General features: G+C 37.6%; 2 protein-coding genes across 2 annotated transcripts; one reads left to right on the forward strand and one right to left on the reverse strand.

Annotated features, from left to right (window-relative positions):
• The first annotated feature begins 5,482 nt into the window (after window positions 1-5,482).
• On the forward strand, window positions 5,483-8,258 carry LOC117910005 (indole-3-acetate O-methyltransferase 1). Its single transcript, XM_034824057.1, has 4 exons — window positions 5,483-5,661; window positions 6,137-6,553; window positions 6,782-7,057; window positions 7,563-8,258. Exons 1-4 carry the CDS (start codon window positions 5,545-5,547, stop codon window positions 7,914-7,916), a joined length of 1,164 nt encoding a protein of 387 aa, XP_034679948.1. The 5' UTR covers window positions 5,483-5,544; the 3' UTR covers window positions 7,917-8,258.
• A 1,804-nt stretch (window positions 8,259-10,062) lies between these two features.
• On the reverse strand, window positions 10,063-20,840 carry LOC117910004 (protein HOMOLOG OF MAMMALIAN LYST-INTERACTING PROTEIN 5-like). Its single transcript, XM_034824056.1, has 6 exons — window positions 20,712-20,840; window positions 20,486-20,586; window positions 19,707-19,816; window positions 11,601-11,676; window positions 11,274-11,414; window positions 10,063-10,983 (listed from the first exon to the last, which is right to left on the reverse strand). Exons 1-6 carry the CDS (start codon window positions 20,803-20,805, stop codon window positions 10,225-10,227), a joined length of 1,281 nt encoding a protein of 426 aa, XP_034679947.1. The 5' UTR covers window positions 20,806-20,840; the 3' UTR covers window positions 10,063-10,224.
• Window positions 20,841-27,014: the final 6,174 nt, after the last annotated feature.

A 27,014-nucleotide genomic window follows, 5' to 3' on the forward strand; every position in this document is an offset into this window, starting at 1 on the left:
AAAATTTACTTGCCTAAGGTGTCAACATGTTTTGTTCTTTAGTTTTTTGGAATTGAGGACTTGTTTAGGTACATTGAATGTGTTATATTTTTTTCTTCCATTGCTATCTTTCATTTGATAAGATTGAATTCTGAATTAGATTCCCAACTCATAATTAAAAAATCTCTACTAACAGATTTCCTAGATTCAAACATCAGTCACTAGTTTAAATTGCCTTATGCAGGCTTTAGAAATAGAGTATGGCTTTATTTGTGAAAGTTCAAAACTAAAATCTCTGCTTCCTTCAGTAAACTTTTGAATGGCTCTTTCTTCTTTTCAATACTTAAGCTTGGAGGCCTTCACTAAGTATTTTAGTAGGCTGTTGCTGCCACTATGAAAGGTATATATATATATATATATATATATACACACACACCATCAATTGGGTCTGCCCATTCTACAGTATTACTTTATTGCCAATCTATGAATGCCTTTTTATCTATTGTTTTGTATTTTGGACCGTTTCTATTCTATTCTAGGCTGCCCTGTCTTCTCACAATTGCAACTCATTTTTTGGGTTCTCTCTCTCTCTCTCTCTCTCTTTTTCTTCCTTTTTTGGTCACTTCTCGCAGGTCTTTATTCTGCAGAACAAATTATAATATTTGACTCTCATCTTATTCTCAGCTAGAATATCTCAAGTGTTAATGTTTTAATATATTATCTTGTCTTTTTGGCCATCCATTTCAGCATTCTCATCTTGGCTAAATTATAAGCATGATTCGCCATTGCCCAGCAGTGCTCCTCAAAGCATGACAGACAGCATTCCAAAGCTGACTTACGAAATTATTACTCAACTTTCAGTCATCTTTTCGCGAAATCGATATCTAGAACTGCATGCTTATGTTACAAAATTATTACTTTGCCTGGTAGTTATCTTTCTATCGGATGGATATTTTGAACTGCATGCTTATGTGAGACATCATTTGTCAATAGGGGATCAGCAAAGTAGCTGCTGGTATCCACTGTAGGGCTATAATCATGGACTGTATACTTCAGCTTGCAAATATCCATCTTTAGTTGTTCATTTTGCAGTCTCTGATATTGGGAACCAAAACCCATTCTACTTTAACAGGCAGTTCAACTGGCTTCAATAATACTGCTCAAGAATAGGTGATGCCCCAGCTTGAGTTATGGTAAGCAGACCAAGGAAAGAGTTCCTGTCATCATTTTCCTTTCCTATTCATAGTGAAACATATGATGGGAGATGTTTAATCTCCATAGGTATCTCTAGAAGAAAACACTACATGTGAAGTCATAGTGTTCAAAAATCTTCAATAGATTGGATTGGTATTGTCCACTTTTCCCTATCAAAGTAGTCGTTTAGACACCTATAACTAGAATCTACTTTAACTTGCCTAGCATAGAATAAAAATTGCTCTCATGTGCTGCGTCCATTCATGTCCTTGTATTTGAATAAACCATAGCCCTAACTTCCATGCCTCTCTACTATTCCCAATGCCCATAGGACTTAACTTCCTATGCCTCTACTGCCTATAGTTTTTTCCCCTCTAAAGCTTCCATATAGATCTTACTTGTATTAATACCTCAACTCATTGGATTGCTTATATTTAACACAATCTCAATCTAGGTAAACACACTGTGACTGTGATCATGCTATTAACATTCCGTTTTCTTCGATCCTGGGAACCAATTAATCGCGATTAAGCGGCACGTGATTGTTTTGTTTAGTGGGAGATTAACAAAACGAGAATCAATAGCGTGATCGAATTGAGTTAAAGATAAGTAGAGGCTAGAACCTAACAAACTAAGGTTTGTTTCTTTAAGTTTTGTAGAACCTAGCCCATGTTTGATTTTGCCCTATAAATCCAGAACAAAACCATTACCCTATGCCTGAATGATTGAGGGAAGACGGTTCCTTCCAAGTAATACAAAACCATGCTTTGGATAAGGTGCCCCATATGGGAAAATCTTTATTCAAATTGAAAGGTTAAGATCATGGTGTAGCGACAAACTCCAAAACCATAGCATACGTGCATCCATGTTTATCTACAGTGCACGTGCTCTTCATTTTACATCATGTACATATTAAAAACAATGGTTTTCATATTTTTTTTTTTATCTTTTTGTCTCTTTGCCAAGGTTCATTGGGTTAGACGAAGATTGATCAATCCTTTTCAGTAAAATACGAAGGTACTGGCTCCATATCTATTGAAAATGTACGACGAATATGGTATATAGTAATGGGATTAAATTATACATGTGAATTTTTTTCCCCCCATAAATACTCATTGGCTAGCATAGCAGGACCCTCCTTTTTACTACTTTAAAGTTTTTTATACCTCAAAAGTTTTTGATTCTGATGAAGTTGAAATTGAATCTCGAGAGGGCCTATTGCAACCTCCTTGGAAATTTTATCATCATTTTAAAGGTGGGTATCTTTTTCCCAAGGGCTCTATAAATATATATATAAACGACCAAAATACAAATCTAAGTGGGTCCATAAAAATTGGGGTGTAGAAGCATAACTACCACACATCACTTTTTTGACCATTCCACCACTTGTCTTTTTACTCAGACTAAACTTTCCCACCTTTCGATGCCATATCAGACGGTCATGATCCACCCAAAAGTAGGGCCAAACCCCCTACCTAGAGAATGAGAGGAGAGTAGAGAATCACTTTCAAGGGTTGATTTATACATTAGGATAATAACAGTAAGGAGGAGGAGGTTAGAGGGCAGTTGTAGAAAGTTAAAAAAAAAAAAGAAGATAAAAGATAAAAAGGAAGGCATGGGTTCACGTGAACCGGCGATTATCACGGCTGTGTGGTGGACTTTTGAGAGAGAGGGTGAGGGTGAGGGTGGAAAGATGAGAAACAAGATTCCGGGTCTTTAGAAGGAAAAAAAAAAAAAAAGTGGGGGGTTCTCGTCAGTCATCAATCTCATTCCCACCCTCATATTCTCACTCTCCTTAATATCCATCCATATTTCTCAATTCTCAGTACTGCATGTGACCAAGTTCCCCACCTCACACATTGTTTTGGGGTTCCTATCATGGGCTCCATTCTTCTTTTCCATTGGTCTCTTTCAAAAAAAAATTTCACCCCATGACAATACGGTTTGTTTTTTCAGTACGTTTGGTGAAGGAGAGCAGAGTATTTGATGAGAAGTGGCATATTCGATAAAATGATTCTTTGATCATATAAATTTTATACGTACTTAAAAAGGTGCTTATTAGTGGTCTAGACAGAAAGAACTCAGAGAAGTACTTTGCTAGGCTTTTTGAAAAAAAACACTTTCAAAGATAAATACATCATGAATTTGCTTTTCTAAGTAGTTCTTGGCAAAATTATAAGTACTTATGCATTGAGTCTATTTGAAAAGAAAAGAAAAGAAAAAAAAAAAAAGCAAATTATTGGATCATATAACTTCTTTTATTTTCATTATCTTTGGTTTTATGAAAGTATCAAGGAAGAAAAAATGATTTTTTGTGAATTTTTAAAAACTTAATCATTTTTAAATTGTTTGATCAAGAGTATAACATATAAAAACAATTTGCTTGAAATCTAATTTTTATTTTTTTTTCTTTATTTTCTCTCATTTTTTATGGAACCAGTGGTACCTTAAGTTAATGACTCGATTAAGAGAAAAGAATAGCGAGTAACATTTTGTTCTATGATTATTGGCTTGGTGAATTAACCTATATTTTTAATATCAAACTCCCTAATAAAAAAAAATAAAAGATAAAAAAGATAAATATTCTTAATTTCTTTTTAAGAAAAAATTGATATTTAACTTATCAAAGCAAAATTAACGAGAGACCACATCCTAATTAGTTATGTTTTTAGATACTAAAATGGGTAGAACAAGAGAAGAAACTGATCATATATTTTTGTGAAAGTAGAAATAGAAAATCTCCCACATGCATGATAATATTTGATGGAGAGTGATAATCAAACAATCAAGACAGCGAGTCGGCAAAGCCTTTTGTGGTTTCCCTGACTAGCTACACTAAGCCAACAAACACTAGAAGCTAATTAATAGTTTAAAAAGGGCTTTAGCTACAAACCATACCTTGATTTCTGGGGTCTGATGGTGGCGGGGGGGTTTAAATTACGGAATAATGAATCATCAATTGGCCTTTAATGGATCTCTTTCTTCTCCATTATCTCCATTATCTCCATATGTATGTCTCCTCCTTTTTCTCCATACCTTTGTTTGGTTGAAACTATTGCAACATGACCTCTTCATCATCACTTAAGCCTAAAGAAATACACATCTTTAGAGTTTATGATTGTCTTCTTTTGCCCCATCACCTTCCAATTGACATATGTTGTACATGTATGCTTAGTTTATCTCGATTTGTCGTTAATGATTATCGTCTTATTTGTTATTTTAATTAGCACCACATCAAGTTAATTATATAATGTTTAAGTAGGACCTAATCACCATTTGTATTTCATAATACTGTCAAATATAATATATATATATATATATATATATATAATAAGGAAAAAGTTCTTAGCAAAAAGTCGTTTCTATACGCTCATATAAAAATAGAAAGAAAAACAAAAAAAAAACCATAAAATAAAAACTAAGTTTATAAAATACAAATTTTAAACCGCTATTTAGATTTCATACATTTAGATATTATCTTTTAATGATATAAATATTATCTTTACTCCTTTTGAAAGAAACTTGAACTATTTTTGAAAATTCCTATTTTGTGTTATTTTTATAAAAGTATATTATCTAATGAAAACATGTTTTTTCCTATTTTCTGGATAAACACAATGCATGCATGCATGTATGGTAGAAAATTTGCATATTTCTGATTTGGAAATCTTCTTTTTGGTAAATGATTTTATTAAAAAAAATAACTATACTATTCCAAAAATATAATATAAATTTTAATATGACTTGTCATCTATAAGAAAATACTACTAAAGCACATCCTGATTTTGCAATTCGTTTATGTTCTTAGCATCTAAGAAATTAATTCTATTTTCATCAGTTGGGTGGCAGTGAATTTCCTAGAAGAAAAATATGAAAATCCGGTGTCAATCTTGGGAGGGTGATTTTTTTCTCATGAGGATTTGCATGCAATCACTTTTTTGATTTTTTTCAAAAAATAAAATAAAATTAATTATTTAAATTTATTTTATTTTGTTTGGGCATTTTTTTGGCAATTGCATCTAAGCAGATAACACAAGATTTTTGGTAAATTCTAGAAACATACCTTACATTAGTATATGCTAATTACATACGAAATAATCTAATTATATAATTTTGGCAATTATATGTAAGCACACAATACATGTACGATGTATTTAGGTTTATTTTTTGGGAAAGTCCAAAGCAACAATCAGCTGATTTTTTTCTTTTTTTTTTTGGTAACTTTAACAGAAGAAAATCTCGAAGCCTTCAAAAGTTTCTATATATATTCGACTCTTGCCTGACCTTTTCTCCACCCCATACCCATAACCATATACACCCACCTTTCTTCTCATTTCTGATCACCATATAAGACCAGAGACCCACTGACATATGGCTCCAAGAGGAGAGAATAACATCGTAGTAGTTCCCAACATGAAGCTCGAGAAAGTGTTCTGCATGAAGGGGGGCAATGGAGAGGCCAGCTATGCCAATAATTCTCAGGCTCAGGTCCTTTCTTTGTCTTCATTTTCTCTCCTTTTTTCTGGGTTTTCAAGGGTTTTTTTTTTTGGTCCATCCATGTCCACCAACCAGAAAACTAAATTTTCTTGGGTTCTACTAGGGTTTTATGGGTTGGTGCCAGAAAGATTAAAATAGCATGGAATATTTAGAGTGTCCACTGTTTCATGCTAGTTATTCACTCCATTTTCAAGCCTTTTGTGGGCTTTTTTTTTCTCAGATTCTTTTGCTTGATCTATCAGAAAAGTATCTCATGTTCAAATAGGGTTTACTGGTTCCATGGGTGGGTAGGTGACACAGAGAAATATGAGGCAAATATGTCAACTCTTACATGCTCTCTTTTTGTCAGAACGTGTTCAGATTTATGTCAATGTTTTTGACTCCATGATTTTATTCTTGTTTTTCTTTTTAAATTTCATAATTACACAGTTGAATTAAGTCTAACACAAACCCTAAATATATGCAGGCGCGACATGCTCGATCCATGCTTCATCTTCTCAGGGAAACCCTAGATGGAGTGCAACTAACTTCCCCAGAAGTCCCCTTCACGGTGGTGGACTTAGGGTGCTCCAGCGGCAGCAATACAATCTTCACCATTGAAACCATCATCAAACACATGAGCAAGCGATACGAGGAGGCCGGGTTCAAGCCACCGGAGTTCTCTGCGTTTTTCTCCGACCTCCCTTCTAATGACTTCAACACGCTCTTCCAGCTGCTCCCACCCATAGCAGACCCTGGAGTGAGCATGGAAGAGTATCTAGCAGCCAAAGGCCACAGATCATACTTTGCAGCCGCAGTTCCTGGCTCATTCTATAAAAGACTCTTCCCTTGCAGATCAATTAATCTCTTTCACTCTGCATTTTCCTTGCACTGGCTCTCTCAGGTAATCATCTTTCCATTTTATGCTATTCATTCTTCCACCTACAAAGTTTCATGCTTACCCTAGATAATCATGATAATAATAATCTAGTTTGTTCCCGAGGATGATTGTCCCACTTACTATTTTTAAATCGAGTCCCAAAAAAATTTGGATTTATCTAATTATATTAATTAATGTATACATATATATAAATAATCTTAATTTTATAATTATTTGTATAACATAATACAGGTGCCGGATTGCGTGGTAGACAAACAATCAACGGCTTACAACGAAGGGAGGGTGTTCATCCATGGTGCCAATGAGGGCACAGCTAGTGCATACAAGAAACAGTTTCAGAGTGATCTATCAGGGTTTCTGAGATCAAGGGCACAGGAGATGATGAGTGGGGGGTCCATGTTTTTGGTGTGCCTGGGTCGCACCTCTGTGGACCCCACTGACCAGGGTGGGGCCGGACTCCTCTTTGGAACCCACTTTCAAGACGCTTGGAATGATCTTGTCCTAGAGGTAATCATGCCCATTCATTCCCCATAACTTTCAACTTGTGTATCAACAGCTCACCCTAAGAAAGAAGTAATCATTCCCCGCCGTTGGATTGTAGTCCAGTGGCTCATCTGGCCATCCACTTGTCCGACTGTGTGTCGGCAATATGATAAAGGAATGGCAGGTGGGTCGGCCGAAGTGTTTGACCAGTCTGGTAAAAGGACAGGAAATCCGTTTCTAACCATCAGATCAAGATTGATCAATGATAGAAAAATTCAGTGCATTGTACGTATTGAATTGATCCTGCATCTCAATCAAAGTCCTCTGATCAGGATAGTACGGTATTATGATCAACACATCGAGCGAACCCATCTAATTTGAAACTGCCATTGGGCCTTCCTTCTAGGCCCATTAACCTTATGGGCCTTATCTTCGATTCTCCTTTTCATTTCTTTTGTAGTTTAATGGAGTGGATGGAGGCTGTATTTTGATTATTATTATTTTTTAAAAAAATTATAAATGACAACAGGGCCTGATTACAAGCGAGAAGCGTGACAATTTCAATATTCCAGTGTACGCGCCAAGCATACAAGACTTCAGGGAGGTGGTTGAAGCCAACGGGTCATTCACCATTAACAAGCTGGAAGTATTCAAGGGAGGGAGTCCACTGGTGGTCAACCAACCTGACGATGAAGCCGAGGTGGGTCGAGCCCTAGCCAACAGTTGCAGGAGTGTGGCTGGGGTCCTAGTCGATGCCCACATAGGGGAGGAGCTAAGCAAGGAGCTGTTTTTAAGGGTTGAGCGCAAGGGGACAAGCCATGCAAAAGAAGTACTAGAGCAAATTCAGTTCTTTCACATAGTTGCATCTCTCTCTTTTGCCTAGAGAGAAAAAATACAAAAAAATAAAAAAAAGCATGTATACAAGATAAGGGAGAAAGGAGGGCCTGTAACTCTTTTTCCTTTCCTTACTTTGAATCATTTCTAATGCTTAGAAAGAGAAGCAAGCACACCCAAAAGAGAGAAGAAGAAAAAGGGTCGATGGGCAGTGCATAAGACTTGTTCTCTCACTTTTGTGTGTGCTTGTGACTTCTTGCTCCCTTGGGTCCACACTAAAGGGTAAATAAAAGCAAGTAAACCCTCTTTATTTCACTACCTTTATTGCTCATCATTGTGTCTGTATATGTGGAGTTGTAGGAATGAATGAAAGGGTTTCCTTTTCCACCAACATCTACTCAGAGGCCATTTGATTTTTAGGTTTTCTTCCCTGTTTTTTGTTGGAAAGGTGGGGAGGAGGTAGACAATGGCAGTTAGTTCAGTTATAATACTTCAAAAAGAAGTTCATCCTTCTTTTTGAACAACCCTTTGTGTTGGGGTTGATGACCAATTATCTTTTCTCTCAGCAGGGTTGTGCAGTCTGCTAAATTTCAGCCTCTAAAAAGCCCTGTATTGATACCTGAAAAATATCAACCTTGGGTGATAATTGCAATATTAAGTTCAACATAAGGCACAAGTTTTAGACCACCTCTTCTATATTTACAAATCACAGAGGCCCATGTTTATGGAGAAATCCACCATCAAGTCAAGCAAATCAAAAATGGGGAAAAAGCAGAGCAATGGAGTTTTTTATACTTGGGAGTATGTGTTGGTATTTCTCAGTCACTCTCCAAAATACATGGGCGTATGAAATACGATGATGTAAGACATGCAAACAAAATATGACAATACAAACCTCTTTCCTTAACCTGAAACCAATTCTTTTCTTTTTTCTTGCTTTTATATTACTACTTTTCTCTATCAACTTCCTCAAACTTCCCTAGTTTCTCTCCTCGGTTCTCATAGAAACTCTCTCAATTCGGAGGTAAAATCTGCCCACCTTCAATTAAAGATGGGTAAACTACATGTGAACAGAGTCCCAAACTCAGGAAACACATAGAACATACCCTTTAATCCAAAGGAAAATTGACACTTTTCTCCATAGAATGGTTAAGAAACCAGGCTGTCGGCCTTCTGTTAGAGGAGACTTTAAATCATCACCTTCATCATAGACCGTCTTTATGTTTTAAACTAATGCAACCTCCATCTAAAGAAACAGCTTAATTCTTCAACAATGAAAATTAACTGTCATAAATAAGTTTAAGCAGACTTGGATTTAACTCTCATCAATCACAGAGAAACAAAAAAGAAAAACATCAGGGACACATCTTGATATGGTTCCCCATGTACAATATGGGAAAGAATAACAATAGTAATGCTGCTGCAGTACATGTAAATAGCTAATAATAGAAAGTGATCACAAAACGAATGCAAAGAATAATGTGTACAAAGCAAATGGGGAGAAAACGGATGATGACACATTATTTAGGATCCCGTCATTTTGTAAGGGCGTTTGAGCCTTCTAATAAACGCTTTTTGCATCCCTCAGTCAACATCACAGCATGGTGCTTGGACAAAACGAAGACACAGCATGCAATCTCATGCTCCATGAATAGCAAAAGACTGATGAATGGAGACTGCAGAGGACGCCTAGACCTAGAAATCTAAAAAGATGATCCTACTCACATGAACAACTTTTCAAAGCTGGAAAACACCAAATGGAAAAGATTAATCCCGTGAGGTTTCCAAATAACAAGAACTAATAGGTTCCTCCTGGTGAAAAAATATGTTCATTAGTACTTTGTTCTGTTTCCAAATAACAAGAAATAATACGTTCCTTATGGTGAAAAAAATATGTTCATTGGTACTTTGTTCTCTTGGTCTTGTGTCTCTCAACTGGTTATTTTCTTGATTTGACTGAGTCAGGGTATCAATGCATGCTCTAGTTGTTTTCTGTGCTTTTTCTTTAGCCTAACATCTTGTTTACTTGTCTTGCAACCCCCATTTCAGTTAAGGAAATGTTACACATTTTAAATTTGCCTATCAAAAGAAAGGGGAGGTTCCTGTTGACAAAGCAGACTTACATCTACTATTCCTCAAATTCATAAGCCCAAAGACAGATTCCACCATACACAAAACTGTAAATGAGAGATACATAAGAGTTTAAAGGCAAATATCAGTAACTTTCATTCACATAAATGTGTCAACATGGGAAACTGTATTGTGATTTATGCAATATTATGATTACCTTTACAAAGCAAAACCCAAAACAAATAAAAATAACAAACAGAATCAGGACCCGCTCAAATGTAACAAACTTACTGGTCTGCAGATGGTTTTGTCAGCAATTCAAGGGATTTTTTAAGGAAGTCCACTGCAACTGATACATCATCAAATGCCAAAGCCCCAACTGCAAACCTTGCAGCCTTGTGTGCCTCAGCAATTTTCTCCGCTGGTGGCTGGTAATTGCTGTCATATTGATATGTTTGGGAAGAAGTTGGTGCAGGCTCTGAAATGGCCTCATTTCCGCCGCTTGAATTGTATTGAGCAGCTGATGGATAACTTGAAACAGGAGCTGACTGGGGGGAGTATGAAGCATCCGAGCCTTGATAATAAGAAGGATAATGAGATGGGGCGGCTGGAAGGCTGCTCTCAGTGAAGCTTGGGTAAGACTGGAAATTAGGATAAGAATAAGATGAGGGTGTTTCATGAGAAGGACAATTTTGTGGCAATTGCTGCTGTGGTTCTTGTGGGTAGGGTTGATGGTGGTATGGCTGAGGATAACTAGAATTTTCAGATCTGTTAGTCGGAGGTGGTGGATGAAAATCATGGGAAGGATAATCAGCACCACGGTAAGAGGGAGGTGGTGGAACATTTGGAGGCAATGGTGGAAAACTTGTAGGAGGAGGCGATGGTGTAATATTTGTAGGGGGGGGTGATGGTGTAATATTTGTAGGGGGAGGTGATGGTGTAATATTTAAGGAATGCTGGCGGCTCAGACTACCATTAAATTGAGGTGATGGATCAGATTCCGGTCCTGGATTGAAAGATGGACCAGTTTGGCTAGGCCCAAGATCCTGCAAAGAGGAACAATTGGAAATTACATGCAAGCAACTAAGATTAGAGATTATATCATTTACTGAAAACCACTGGTTTTCAGTAAAATGTTGAGATCTCAAGGACCAAGAAAAGCTGAAAGGATTTACACTTTTTGATTTTGAAATCTCATTTTGGATAGGCACAGGAAAGGTTTCACTCTCAACAATTAGGAAAATAGAATCATCTTTTTTCTATCATGCTTATTTAGCATCATGTTGTTCTTTTTAAATAACTGAAAAGAAAGTGGCTTTCAAGTTTAGAATCATACATATGCACCACTTGTGGTACTTGATGGTAGTGATAGATCATTTTCATCAACAGGAGGGCCTGGTTGGGGTTTCCTTCCCTCTTTCAAAGCTTTCCTAATATCAGCTGCTTTCCATGCTGCATACTTCTGTTTCTGTTCAAGCTGTAAAAGGGGACCAAAAATATGTTAACTACCTAATAAGCCAATCTCCAAATCAATATTCAAAATAAAAGAACAAAAAAAAATTCAGACACTGCCAAAACCATTCAATGTCAGATGCTATAAACCTAAAGCTTTTCAAATAAGTGGGTTATAATAAGGAAATCGATAGCATGGTCAAGAACTCACATCAGGCTGAAGTTCACCAAACTGATTAAGAATCTCAAAGAAAATGCTTGCAGCATAGAAGGTTTTTGCAGTATTCCTGTAACAAGCAGAACAAATTTAATTTCCAAATAATTCTGTACAATAATCTACTTCTAAAAAAGGAAAAAAACAAATCTTTGATCTCACAAACAAGACAAATCAAATCTCCAAAAACTAATATGCAAGGTGATCATGATCAAAGGCAAACGAACTCACTCGATTCAGATGATGAGCTGCAAGTTATGGGCCCGAGGGAAACAACACTACTTTTATGAAGTAGAACCCATTAAGTCAAAACATGATGGTCATAGAAACTACAGAGCAAGTCTTATTGTTACACACAAAAGAAGAAAGAAGACGGGAAAAAAAGAAATAAAGAGTATCTCTCTCTCTCTCTCAGGTTAATGAAATGCTTTTTATCCGTACGTAAAATCATTTCATCAACCTCTGATGGGCACATAATTTTACTCCCTCGAAAATCATTTCATCAACCTTTAATGGCCACCTAATTTCCTTCCCTCACTCCCTCTCCACATTGAAAATCATTTCATCGACCTTTGATGAGCACCCTCCCTCTCCCCTGAAAATCATTTCGTCAACCAAGTTTTCCCTCTCTCCCTTGAACCATCTAATTTCCCTCCCTCCCTGCCTCAAAAATCATTTAATCAACCTTTAATGGGCACTAATTTCCCTCCCTCTTTGTGCAACCCACATAAATGAGAGAGTACATAAAGGATGCTAACAGGAGGAAAAACAACACCCCAAACACTGAGCACTTCCCACAACCTTAATGCGCACTTCATTTTCTGAATAAATATACAACACCACCCAAAACACTGAGCAGTTCCCACAACCTTAATCTCTCTCTCTCTCTCCCCCCCACCCCAAACATTGAGCAGCTCCCACAACCTTAATGTGAACTTCATTTTCTGAATAAATATACAACACCCAAAACACTGAGCAGTTCCCACAACCTCTCTCTCTCCATATATATATATATATATGTAAGACTAGAAAAATGCCTAACAAAAATGATGGGGTGCAACCAACATGGTACATAAAAGGCACAACTGATTTAAAAACAACACCCAAAAAAATATTGAGCAATTCCCAACCAATCAATAAGGTCAAACAAGGACCTAACATCTATGAACTAACAACACCATAAGATGGTATAAAAAGAAAAGACTTCCAGTGATTGCTCTGAACATTTCACCCCTTCAAAAGTTATGAAATTATGTTCCTGCCAAAAAGCCCAAAAATAAAGCATAAGAAGCAGCTCTCCAAGATTTTCCCCCTTTTTCCTCATGAAGCTCCTATGCCAACTCGATAAAAGTTCCTTCATTGTATTAAGAAGCATCCAAGAAACACCAAACATAAAGAACAACAAAACCCACAAATTTCTTACGTTTCATAATGAATAAGAAGATGGTTAGCCGATTCCTCTTTGCATCCACATAAACAACAACAATTTGCCAAAGGCTATCCTCTTTTTCTGTCAATCCAAAGTCAAAATTTTGCCTCATAATCCCAAAAAAGAAAAACCACCTATGCAAGAGCCTAAGAAACCAAGTTCCTTTTGAAGAAACAAGGTTTCACCATTCGGCGACTCCATGATTGCATAGAAAGATCTAATAGAAAATTTCCCACACTTCGGACTCTCCCACAACTTATCATCTTCTTCCCTAAGCCTCGGCCCCTCATGAAGCCTTGTTCGTTAACATATAACACTATCCAACTACTAATCTTAGGAATCCCCAAAGAAGTAGGGGTTCAATGCCCTTCTTGTTGGGATTGAGCCCTAAAAAGCAAGATATGATGTAACAAAGTTAGACTTCATTGTCCCCTTGTTATCCCAACAACAAGTCATGGGTTCTTTGCAGATGATAAGTTATTCATAATCGGTTCATGGATTTGAACAATCCAATAGAGATTATAGTGCATTACCTCCTAATTAGAGGGATAATTTGTCTTGGTTGTTGGGATGTAATTCTTGTGGTGAATGCACTAGTGTGTATGGTTACATATTGAACAAAACTTACTGTAAATCATGACGTAAGGCTATCAGATTGTCATCATTCACCATGTTATTATGTTACATAGACTCTTAACCTTGAGAAGATATTGAGTCTATGCTGAAATTAACATGAGACTTTGACCTATGGGTGAGACCCTAAAGTGATCATATATCGCTACGAATTGATTTACTATTGATGGAGTTTGTTGGCAACAAGTATTCTCAATAAAAGCACCACGATATTTGATGGGATTAAAACAACATATCCTCTTGGGTAATCCAAAGAACATATGATAATAAAATTTGTGGCCGCAGTAATTTCTTTAGTAAAATTTGACATTTGTTACCTGGAGCTAGAATATGTTAGTTGGTCACATAATATGTGAATCTGTAACTCAAGAATTGGAGAGGTAATCTTAATGGGTTGATAGTCCTACCCTATTAAATTACGGACACCAATTCAAGGGGAGTCTGCATGTCATGACTAGTAAGTTATAGACTTAAGCTTTGTCTCGTCATTTCATAGGATACTAGAGTGCGGTTGACTCTCTTTGGTAAAGTGTTGAATCAACTTAAGAATTGGATTCTAAGGGAGCCAACATTTTCCTATGGGTCTCAATGGTCCCTACTTGAGCTCCTTAATTCATGGTGGCACACTATTTTGGGTGTATAATTCATAAGTGTGCATATGGCATTTTGGTAAAAACGTGAGGATGCATTAGATCTTATGAATGGTTCTTTCTAGATTGAGTTGATTATTTAATTAGAGTCCATTAGAACTGATTAATTAATTAGGACCCAAGTGGGTTGAATTATGTGACCAGCAAGGAAACCTATATAAACCCCCTTAGAGATTAGGATTTCAGTCTTGCACTTCACTTTTCTGAAATTCTAGAGAGAGGAACCCTAGTCACCCTCAAGGAAGAAGTCCACCCTTCTCTTGTTTTAGCATCCATGGAGGGAGAGGTTGGGTGGAAGAGCACCAAGTGGATGAGCTCCACAATGTTATCTACGGTTTCAAAATCTTCCTCAACGTCTTCATCAGATGGAAATAAATCTAAGAACATCCAAATCACAGGTATAATACTTTCTCCTCTAGATCTAGTATTTTTATAGTTTTTATAGTCATAGGTTCCCACTACTTTAGATCTACAGAAGTTGAGGATAGATGCATGCACCCTATGTGATATAGGGTCAGAGAATGGAGCAATCCAGAATTCCTAAAACCTCCCAAAGATCAACAAACCAAGCCTCTTTAGAAGCTGCAATAGATAAAGAGAGAAAAGATACACATATAAGCAAGTATCCACATCAAACATCATTCCCAAACTTCTTTCTCCTGCCATTACCCATTGCAATTTTGACAATAGTTTGAAACTTTCTGCTAACTTCTTTTGAATGCTTTACATAAACGAATTTATAAGTAAAGATTAAATATATTAAAAGTGCCAAAAGAAATAGCATGCACAGGCATACACAATATATACTAAGGCACTAAAAGGTCGACCAAGCTAAGTGGTCTCCCCACCTCACTTACATAAACCAACTCGAGACACAACCCTCCCTTTGTGGAAGGAAGACAAATTTTAGGTGCAATGTTGATAGCAAATGAGGCAGTTGATTCAACATTAAAGAAGAGAGATTGTGGGATGATGTGTAAGCTTAATATTGCGAGTTTATGATCATGTGAATTGAGACTTTTTGCTAGCGATTCTTGGCAAGATGAGTTTCGGGTAGAATGGATAATTTGCATAAAATGGTGCATCTCTTTAGCTAATTTCTCTGTTTTAATTAATGGCTCTCCTATTGGCTTCTTTCAAAGATCAAGGGGATTGAGACAATGACCCTTAGTAGATTGCTCTTGAAAGCTCGGATGGTGGTTTTATTTCAAGATTCAAGGTTCGGTAAAGAGGGGGTGGGGTGAAGAGACATCTCATTTCCTTTTTGTGAGGCCTCTCAGGAGCAAGTCACTTTCTTCTGTTGGCTTCTCATGTGGTTTGAGGCTATGTTGGGGTTGAAGATTAACTTGGAAAAAAGCGAGATGGTTCCAGTTGGGAAGGTGGACAATGTGGAAAATTTGGCTTGCAAAATTGGGTGCAAGGTGGGAAAGTTGTCTTCTTCTTACCTAGGGCTTCCTTAGGGGCTCCTTACAAGTCGGTGGCAATTTGGGATGGGGTTGAAGAATGGTTTCAAAAGAAGCTTTCGTTATGAAAGAGACAATATCTCTCAAAAAGGGGAAGACTTACTTTACTTTACAGTACTCTTGCTAGTTTACCAATATATTTTATGTCTTTGTTCACCATGCCAAGAATTTTTAGGTTTAGATTAGAGAAAATTCAAAGGGATTTTCTTTGGGGGGGAGGGGCATTATTAGAAAACAAAATGCACCTAGTCAAGTGGTCTTCTGTTTGAAAAGCAAAATCGAAAGGAGCATTAGGTGTTTACTCTCTTTTTTTGCTTAATAAGGCTCTTCTTTGCAAATGGTGTTAACACTTCTCTAGTGAAAGAAATTCATTGTGGAAGAAAATCATAAAGGGAAAGTTTGGGGAGGAAGGAGGGGGTTGGAGGTTAAGAGAGGTCAGAGAGCCCTATGGGGTTGGGGTTTGGAAAGAGATTGGGAAGCAGTGAGAGTTTTTCAAACAAAGATTTCCTTTAAGGTGGATAATGAGAGTAAAGTGAAGTTTTGGAAAAATAGGTGGCATAGTGAGCAACCCTTATGTGAGATTTTTCTTTGTCATAGTTTTAAAAGGCTCAAGGCGCACCAAGGCACAAAGTAGTCCTGGAGGTTGACGCGCAAAGCGCACCTAAGGCGCAGGCTTTAGTGAAGTGAGGCGCACCCTAATTTACATATATTTTTCCTCTATTTTTCCTCCTTTTCTTCGTCTTCTTCACTTCTCCACTGCACGGCTTAGGCTAGGGCAAAATTTGGGAGAGTTGTCAAGTTGAAAACAACTAGAAAAGGGGATTGGAAAGGAAAACAAGGCCAAAACGGCGTCGTTTTGGCCTATTCTTTTTAAACAGATCCAAAACGACGTCGTTTTGGACCTTGCTCTTTTAAAAGAACAATTGTTTTGGTCACAAAAAAAAAAAAAAAAAAAAAAAAAAAAAAAAGAAATTAGGGCTTCTCTCTGCCCTCTGCAACCCGACGTCGGAGAAGAAGGAGAAGAAGGAGGCAAGGGATCGAGGCGCACTTGTGGACCGTGTCGCGCCTTCTTGAAGGGGCATCACCTGCCTTTAGGCAAGGCACCGGAGGGTGGCGTCACGCCGCCGCGCCTTTCACAACTATGTTCCTTGTTTGCTCTTTCAAGTTCAAAGGAGGCATGAGTAGCTGATTTTTAGGAGCAAAATGGGGAAGAAGGAAATTGGAACTTTTATTTTCTTAGGAATCTAAACGATTGGGAGTTGGTCATTATGGAGAGGTTTCTTTCTAAGCTCCAAGGACAAAATATGAAGATGGAGGAGGATAGAGTAGTGTCGAAGGAAGATAACAAAGGGGCCTTCTCTGTAAGAAGGTTTTACTCTTTGTTAGAGACAAATTATTCCGCTCCTTTCCCTCTAAAGATAATTTGGAGCTCATGGATCCCTGTGAAGGTGAGTTTATTTACTTGGAAGGCTTACTAGGGAAAGGTTTTGACGCTGGATCAGCTTTAAAGAAGAGTATGGAAGTTAACTAACAAGTGTGCATTGTGCAAAGAGGAGTTGGAGTCCATTCATCATATCCTCCATCATTGTGGCAAGGCAAGAATTTTATGGCAGTTGGTGTTCTCCATTTTTGGTGTTCAATGGGTTTTATTTGAGTCAGTTAGGGAGACACTCCTAGGGTGGCATGACTTTTTTGTAGATAGAAGGCGTATTAAGGCTTGGAGAGCTGCTCCTCCTTACATTTTCTGGATGATCTAAAAGGAAAAAAATAAGAGATTCTTTGATCGTGAGGAAGTGTCTAATCAAAGGCTAAAGAGTATTTTCCTTAACAATCTCTCTATGTGGGTTAAGGTGTATATAGGCGGTGGGTATACGAATATGGTTGACTTCTTAGATTGGTTGGGGCTTAGATGAGGGAGGGAGTATTCATTGTGTGTTCCTTCTTTCCTATTTTTTGTCAAGTATACTTTGTATACTTCCTGTGTACTATTTTGCGCTTTTAGCACTTTTTAATACATTCTCTTATTTATCAAAAAATAAATAAATAAAAGAACACCAACCTCTTGGTTACGCTCCATATTTCCTACAATAATCCGCCTCTAAAGGTAACCTTTTTCTATAATAACACTCACTATAATTTTAATTCTAGTTTCAAACTCCCCATTAACCTTTTATGAATGCTTTACATAGACCAACCCCATTGCATCCCTCCTTATATAAGAACACTAACCTCTTGGCTCCTTCCAATATTTCCCTATAATAATATGCATCCAAAGACGAACCTTTTTTACAACAAATCTCCAAAACTATTTTCCCAATAAGGCTTTATTGAGAGATGATAAAACTTTGATACCAAGACCTCCTTAGTCGGTTAGTTTACCAAATAGGGTTTCTTTTTAAGAACAACACCTTTCCAAAGGAGATCATGTTTAATCTTTTCAAGCCTCAAACACCATTATAGAGATAACAAGCAAGAACATGAAGTAAGTGAGGCTAGAAAGAGTACATTTTAACAAAGTGAGTCTCCCACCCTTAGAAAAAAATCATCATCTCCGTGAAGCTAGTCTTTTGCAAAGCTTCTCCTCTACCACCTCCCAAAAGACTAGCTTCTTGGAGAAGACAATTTTTTGCCTACCAAAATTTGTTTGCTTTTTTGTAGATTATCTTACCAAAATAGGGCCCACCTCAAATAAGTCATCTACATATCACAAGGCTCACGGAAAAGGAGGATGTCATTAGCAAAGAGAAGATGCAAGAAACCTCCACAAACCACGCATTCCCCCCTAAACCCTAAAAATGACCACCATCCTCTTGCCTTCTTAGAAAAAGATTAAGGCTTCCATCGCCAAGACAAATAATAAGGAGAGAGGTGGTCCGCCTACCTTAAGCACCTTGAGCTCAACAAAAAACTTGTTATCATGCCATTGACCCATATAGAGAACCTCAAACTTGATATACAAAAACCTTTTCTCATAGAACTCTTTAAAGAAAGACAACACTTCATTCTTAAGAAAATCTCAACAATATGCCAAAAATCCATAGAAAGCCCATGGGCTAGCCAACAAGTAACAAAGAAGTAAACAAAAAAATTACTTCGTCAAGGAAAACCACATTTCAGTTCTATGATAAGCTCAAGCCATCCTCATTCCAACCATTTAAGTTAGCTATGAGAACCACTATCCCCCACCATCAAGGAATGTAAGGTAGGTTGACATAGAGCACTTAAAACACTGTTACAACAATCATCAACATGAAATAAAACCAAATATTTCTTTTTCTAATATAAATGAGTTAAGTGATTCTCACCACATAGTTTCTGGTAATGAACTATTAAGATTGAGATTCAGCTATGTATTGAGATTTTTATGGTAAGATGGGTGGAACTCTAGAAGATCCAATTGAATAAATAGATCAAGGTGACTAGTGCTAAAAACATCCTTTATGTCATATTAACACTAGCTCCTCAGATTTTCCCAAGCAGTGCAGACAAACTCTAGATGATCCAATTTGATAAATAAAGTGAGATGATCAGGACCAGAAGTATCCTTTATTTTATACTAGCACCACCTCTAAGAGCAAACTAAATACATCCTATGTTACACCACTTACAACAACAAACAATCCGACAAATAAAAGCCCCTTCCTGCAAGTTATTTCTCCAAAATTTGTTTATGATTTATGGCTTTGTGCCAGATTGTCAAATTTGAATATTTGGGTAACATACAAAACACGTAAAAAATGAAATTATAAAAAAATAAATAAATAAAATAAATAAGGAAAATCATAAATGGATCCTCAATCAGCACCTCACACTTTGAGCCATGTGCCTCAAGGAATTGAAGCCTCAACAGTTATATTAGAGGTGAGCCTCAAGGCACAACCTTCAAGCAATTTTAAAACCATCATACATAAGGTAAAAAGTTACATACAAATCTGCTCGTCCAGCTCGATCCTGCTTGTCTGCTCTTGCAAAAACATTTGAGGCAAATCCTTCCAAGTGCAAGTGGTCGTCAGGCCCCAAGTTCAATGCCTTCTTATCCTGTAAAAGACCAATAACAGTAGACAGAAGTAAGGTGCAAAGGCTATACAGATTTCAAGTAATCACTAATGACTAGTACCTTTGGGCTCCATATATATGATGCCTTGGCATTTACCATAGTGGAAATACAATTTTGCAAGAAAATTATTAATTGCAAATATCAGAAATTCCAACTACAAAGATGCCAAATTTGCACCTAACCAGAACCATCACAAAATAAAAAGAGAACAAATCATCAAATGGTAGGCGTTTCTCATTGCAGACATACTTACTATAATCAACAACGCAAAATATTTCAAAACAGGTTACATTTGAGCATCGAAAGAGGTCTCAAGAAACTAGTCTAAACAGCTTTAATACATGGACCGGCTAAAGTATTAACCACAAATCTTGGGAATCGTTGAAATTGAAAGAAACTCACGAAATTTCCCCAACAAAGAAGTCAAAGCATTCAAATATTTATAACACGATTAGTCAAAATTTGTCTAAATTCCCAATTTTCAATCTCTTTCCCTCGAGTTTCCCAGCTACCAAACAAACACATTTCATCAAACAGAGTAAGAAAAATAACGCATCCCTGAAAATTCAAAAAAAGAGCAAGAAAATTCCAAAATCATCACCCAAAAAAAAAAAAAGGCATCCTAGAAATATGATATAGAAAAAATAGACCTTTTCTAGCTGTTTCATGAGGGAAATGAGGAGGGAGTTGGTGGTCTTGGTACGCTCGCCTTGAGGAATTTTCAGCCCTCTTTCCATCGCATATAATCGACCTGAAAAAATTGCAAAAGATTTGTAATTAAAAAAAAAAAAAAAAAAAAACAGAGAGAAGGAATTGAAGAATTAAAGGCTAGGGTTTATAGGGAGAGAGAAAAAGGGAAGAAGCTGAGGGAAATACAGTAGTAGGCGACGAGGGGTTCGTGTTTCTGCAACTCATCGGCGCGTTGAAGGTAGGGTAGAAGGAGTTTGGCAGGCTCGTTTTCGCTGGCCATCACCCTGCTTTCAAAGACTGCTTCCGCTTTAAGGAATTTTGAGTTGATCTTTCCTTATTGATCACAGCCTCCTCTTTTAAATTGTCCATTACTTCAACACGACGTCGTTTTTGTACGGATCCTTTGCCCCAACCCAAAAAAAAGGGAGATAAAATATGAAAATAGATTTAGGATTTATTTGGAAACTCCTTTTTACAACAGTTTTTAGTTTGCTAGAATAAAAAATATAAAAAATATGTTTGGAAATCAAAAATCGTTTTCTATATTGTTATTAGTGAACATCTTTATATTGTATTTTATTGTTTTTATTAATAAAATGTTAGATATAAAAATTATATTTAAAAATATTATAAACATGTTAAAAATATTTTAGCTTTTTAATCTGGCTTTTATTCTATAAAAATCATCTTAAAAATTATTTTTGATAATTATTTTCAAAAATAGTTATCATACGTGCCCTTACAAATTTTGTCTTCGGAGTGAAATTTCAATTTTCAAGAATTAAAAATAATAATAGTCCTTCTATAAAATATAAGAACTCTTATAAAAAATAATAGACTTATTTATGTTTTTAAAAATACAATGTAATAAAAAATAAATATTTATGCTTTTTAGACAAGTTATCATAATCATTATTCTTTTGATATAGTTTCTTTTCATCTTTTTCTATTTTTAAAAATAAAAACATAATAGCTTTTCCTATTTTTTAAAAATAGAAACATAATCGAGTCAAGATATATTTCATATGTTTTCTTTTTTTCTTTTTAACTAAAAACTTCATATAAAAGATACTTATATAAAAAGGCAAACACTTACTTTCTATATTCAAAAATTTAAGAACGTCTTGGTACATGGGAATGAAGAATGAGAATGAATATTTTGTTTTCGTTCATTTTCCCATTAAATAGAATTGAATTTGGTAATTCCAATCTTGTGTTTAGATGATACTAAAATCTAAAGTTAGAACGATAATTTGTTGTCATTTCAATATTAAATAAAAATAAGATTAAAAACGAAATTACCTATAATATTTATACATTTGATTTAATTTTTTTTTTATTTAAAAAAAAAATCTCAGTTTGCATATAGTTTAAAATAATTTTTTATTTTCATATTAATGAGTCAAAACCCACTTTTCCCTTCTTTTAATAAATCTTGTAGTTTTTGAGAACAATATGAAATTAAAAAAACCGGTTAATTAATTATAGACTAAATAGAATAATTCAAAATGTTATCTTCATAATTAAGTAATAAATGCATGCATATAATGAAAATTTTGATCCATTTATACTTGAAAAAATTAAATTTTATTTATTTTATATTCATTGAAAATAGAATAGTATTAGCAATTATTAATTTTGAATCATTATTCCTTATTTTTAACAAAATAAATTAATTATGCTTTTATAAGATTGTGGACCCCGCATTTCGGCTCATGCGTTTCCCACTCGATGGCGAAACTCGCTTTTAAATTTGAAAAATAATTTTTAGAAAAAGACTTGGAGTCGCCGCTTATTTTTGTTTTATTTTTAAAGGGTAAACAAAATAAGAAAGAAAAACTCTAAGTGTGACTCCTTATTTAGAAAAGGTGGTCTACGAAAAACCAGATCGGGTTCAGGGGTCAGGTTACTTATCGGGAAGGTACGATAAAGACCGTAACACCCTTCTAAGTCCCTAAAGTCGGGTCTCTACTAATAAAATGAAGCTGACGCGACAATTGACGAGTAAATAAATGAATATCCTGAATGATCATGCACACATAAAAGTCGAGACATGCATAGACAACGATTAAAGGAAAATGGGTACATACCTGGGCAACGAGCCACCATGCACTATCAATAGAGAGGGTTAGTGCGCAATTTAGGAATAATCGCATGTATGTTAGAGAGTAGGGTAAATCAATCATGTATGATAATCAAAGCAAACAATCAATCAATCAATCATAAAGTCACATATGTCGGGCTCCCACCAAAAACCCGTTTATTTTACATGAATTAATATCACAGATTCCATTATTCCGGAATTATGAAAAAAAACATTCATGCCTATTAAAATCAAGAGGAGTAGAAGATTGTGGGCGGAAATGGATCCGGCGAATCGCGAGTGTCTGACGAGCCAAGCTGTCCGAGGAATCTGAATTGTCGGCTGCGGATGCTCTTCGAGTAAGCGCTATCAGAGGATCCGGACATGTCTGATCGGGGAAGTTGAGTCGTCCTCTTCTCCCATCCGGCGTCAGGCGCCGAATGTGAGATATCCGGAGAAGGTGGAACGTCGGCCGGACAAAATTTTGGATGTGAGATATCCGGAGAAGGTTGAACGTCGACAGGACAGAATTCCGGATGTGAGATATCCGGGGAAGGTTGAACGTCGGTCGGGGCAGAATTCCGGATGTGAGATATCCGAAGAAGGTGAAACGTCGGCCAGACAGAATTCCGGATGTGAGATATCCGGAAAAGGTTGAACGTCGGTCGGACAGAATTCTTCCCCGGGTGGAATGAGATATGCAGCGCGTTGCAAGGGGGACCGTCTGCATGTGCAAGGGAGAGAGAGCCACGTGGTATTTTTTTAGGGAGGATCCCACAGGTAGGTGAAGGTTTAGAGAGAGAAACGGGTTTGGTGGTATGGTCAAATGGGTGTACACATGGGTATGGTAGAACATGGTTATGAGTAGCATGAAGGATGGGTATGGGTTGTATGGATATGGAAGCTTGGGTGAGTGGTTTCAATGGGTATGTGAAGAAGTGAAGGATAGCATGCACCCGTGAGACTCCATGTAAGTGAGGGAGTGGGATGGAGAATGAATGAGAGGAAAATGGGTGTGGTGGAGGATGCTTGATTCCTGCAAGCTTGAGTGAGGAAATGGGTATGACGACCTAGAGAGAGAGGTGGATAGATGAACGATGGGTATGGTGGATAAGGGAAAAAAACATGGGGATGAGATGATGACACGCCTGCATGGGAATAGAGACAAGGGTCATGCAGAGTAAAGACATGTGCATGGACATAAACACAATGGGCAGGCCACCAGCAGATGTGCCCCCACGTCTAGCCGACGAATATGTCTGGTAGTATGCGACCTTGGGTATTTGCTGGTTGTGAAAGCCTGGAGAAAACTGAAAAGATCTGTTCTCATCATCACTGAAAACCCAAATTCTAGCCACAAGGGGGCCATGGCTTGAAGCTTCACGAAAAGCAACTGAGACTTTGGCATGCTGAGATGGGTTAGGAACCAAATACATCAACCAAGTAGGCATTGAAGTCATTTGCATAGTAAGGGCTACCATTCATCATAAGATGCGCTCCTCTTATTCTGATGAATTCACCTTGCACTTCGACTCGGACCTGAAGATCTTGCCCACAGACCACCACACCATCAAATGTCAGGTTCCGCTTCAACCCAAACTTTCTCTCGACTTTGGAGCCTTGAGTATGCACTCAGGGAGGAAAAGAAAACAAGGAGATAACAGGATAGCAACAAGAAGAAGAACATGAAGACTTTAACCAGCATATCAGACCCATTTCATCATTTCATCCATGGGCCCAACATCCAGTGAGTTGAGATGGAAAATACTCGTCAGAGTAGGGCATAAAACACAGCAAACTCTTCCAATATTTAATCAGTAATCACCAAAACAGAACAAACCAACAAGCAAAAATGAAAAATCACTGAGAATCAGACCTGGACAGTATGAAAAAAAAATGGAAAATATATAGAAAAAAAAATGGTCATACCTGGGAATCTCCCTTCTCAGCTCTATGTCCTGGACTCTTCCCAACAACTCTACGCTCCTCTGTTCTTAGTTTTCTCCTCAAGTTCCCCCCAATACTCTTTCTCTCAAAACTCTTAGAAAAACTCCTTCGTCTTTCCACAATGTTGTCCCCTCACCCTTTCAGAAAACCTCATCTCGTTTCCCAGATTTTTGTCTTCCCAACGATCTCTGCCGCAGCCACCTTTCCTGCACCACTCCTTCTATAGCCACCTTTCCTTCTCTCTCATCCACGCCCCCTGACGGCCTGCGGGACCCCCTTCTAGAAAGTTCCTTCACGTGTCAAAGTCCTACTGCAGCTTCAAAATGCGAGGTTGATTCCTTATGGCCACTAAGGATGTGACACATGGCCCGCTGGAATAGTGACACCTAGCTAAAAATGTGATCTGCAAAAACAAATAGAGAAAAAGTGACCCATGCCTAAATAGGGGTCTACAAAGATATTAATATTCTTATTTTTTATAATATTTATAAAATATATAAAATCATATGAATAGTGTTGAATATAATGTATATATAGTGTACAGTCTTTCCTTTTTTAATATAGGTTACATGTATGGTAGTTAGTTCTCCTAGGCTTGTATATATATATATATATATATACTTCTCAATTGTAAGTTGTCAATCATATGAATGAGAATTAATGTTTTCTTCTCTCTCTCTTAACATGGTATCAGAGCCAAGGGAGAAAACCTAATTCTTTCCAGTTTCCCCGTGTCATCAATTCCGGGAAACCTTCCGGTGACCGTGTTTCATTCCGGTCACCTTCCCCATCTTCCAAAACTTTCCGATTAGTCGAATAGTCGTCAGAAAACACTCACCGCCGGTAACTTTTCCGGCGATATCATTTTCCGACACTGACCACACCAAGAGAAGCGCATGGAGGAGATCTCCAACTTTTCCCAAAGCATCGGAGCCAGAAAACAGTCCACGCGCCCGCCACGCGCACTTTTACGGCCGACGACTGAATCTCACGCCCCGGCGCGTGAGGGCACGTGAGGCCTTTTTCGGTGACGCACCTCCTCCTCCAGCTTCGCCTAACGCTGACCAGCCTCCCTATATCCCTGGTTTTCCCATTCGAGCCCTACACGTACCTCTTTTGGGGATTTTTGTCTCCGTCGGCCCTCCAAACAGTCTTTCCGGCAAAGCTCCAACTACTTTTTCTCCACCCCAATCCTTGCACGTGCCTTGGGAAGTGTTCTTCTACCTCTCTGGTGGTACCACGCCGCGATTTGAGGCCGTCTCCCTTTTTTCGATGGTGCCACGTCACAATCTAAAGCCGTATTAGGGCTCTCTTCGATCCAAACATACTTCATTATCCAGATAAGTGGATATGGCTACTAAAACTTCCATTTTTTCCTCTATCATATCTGGATCTCCTATGATTACTTCGGAGAAATTGGTTGGCGGTGAAAATTATCTTTCCTGGTCTGCCTCTGTTGAACTTTGGTTTATAGGTCAAGGATATGAGGATCACTTGGTTACCTAGGAGACAGATATCCCTGAGGTTGATCGCGTACAGTGGAGGAAGATAGATGCACAGTTATATAGTGTATTATGGCAATCGGTTGATCCCAGGGTTCTTCTTCATCTTCGGGCCTACAAAACTTGTTTTAAATTTTGGACTCAGGCCAAAGGATTATACACGAATGATATCCAGCGTCTTTATAAGGTGGCTTCTACTATTGTCCATATCAACCAACAGGACTTGGATCTATCTACTTATATTGGTCAGATTGCCTCTCTCAAGGAGGAGTTCTTGACTGTGATGCCTCTTACTCCTGAAGTTGGGGCTCAACAAACACAGCTTGATAAGTTCTTCATGGTCCTTACTCTTATTGGCCTCCGTCCGGATCTTGAGCCTATCCGTGATCAGATTCTTGGTAGTTCATCAGTTCCGTCCTTGGATGATGTGTTTGTTCGCCTCCTCCATATCTTGTCCACTCAAACTTTGCCATCTGATAGCACTTCAGATTCTTCTGTGTTAGTTTCTCAAACTACCTCTCGAGGAGGATGCAGTGGTACCCAAGGTAGAGGCCAACGTCCTCATTGCACATATTGCAATAAACTTGGTCACACTCGTGATCGTTGCTATCAGTTACATGGACGGCCTCCTCGCACTGCCCATATGGCCCAATCCTCTGATTCTCCGCTGCCTCAGCCTCCGAGCTCCTCCGCATCTCAGACATCTCAGGCTTCTATTGCATTTGTTGCCCAGCCTGGTAATGTCTCTGCCTGCCTTACCCACACATCTTCTCTTGGACCCTGGATTCTAGATTCTAGAGCTTCTGATCACCTATCTGGTAATAAGGATCTTTTCTCCTCTATTACTACTACCTCTACTTTACCTACTGTTACCTTAGCTAATGGTTCTCAAACTGTGGTTAAAGGTATTGGTTTGACCCTTCCTCTACCTTTTCTACCTCTCACTTCTGTCCTTTA

This window comes from Vitis riparia, unplaced genomic scaffold (genome assembly GCF_004353265.1).
Source record: "Vitis riparia cultivar Riparia Gloire de Montpellier isolate 1030 unplaced genomic scaffold, EGFV_Vit.rip_1.0 scaffold540_pilon_pilon, whole genome shotgun sequence".
NCBI lineage: Eukaryota > Viridiplantae > Streptophyta > Magnoliopsida > Vitales > Vitaceae > Vitis > Vitis riparia.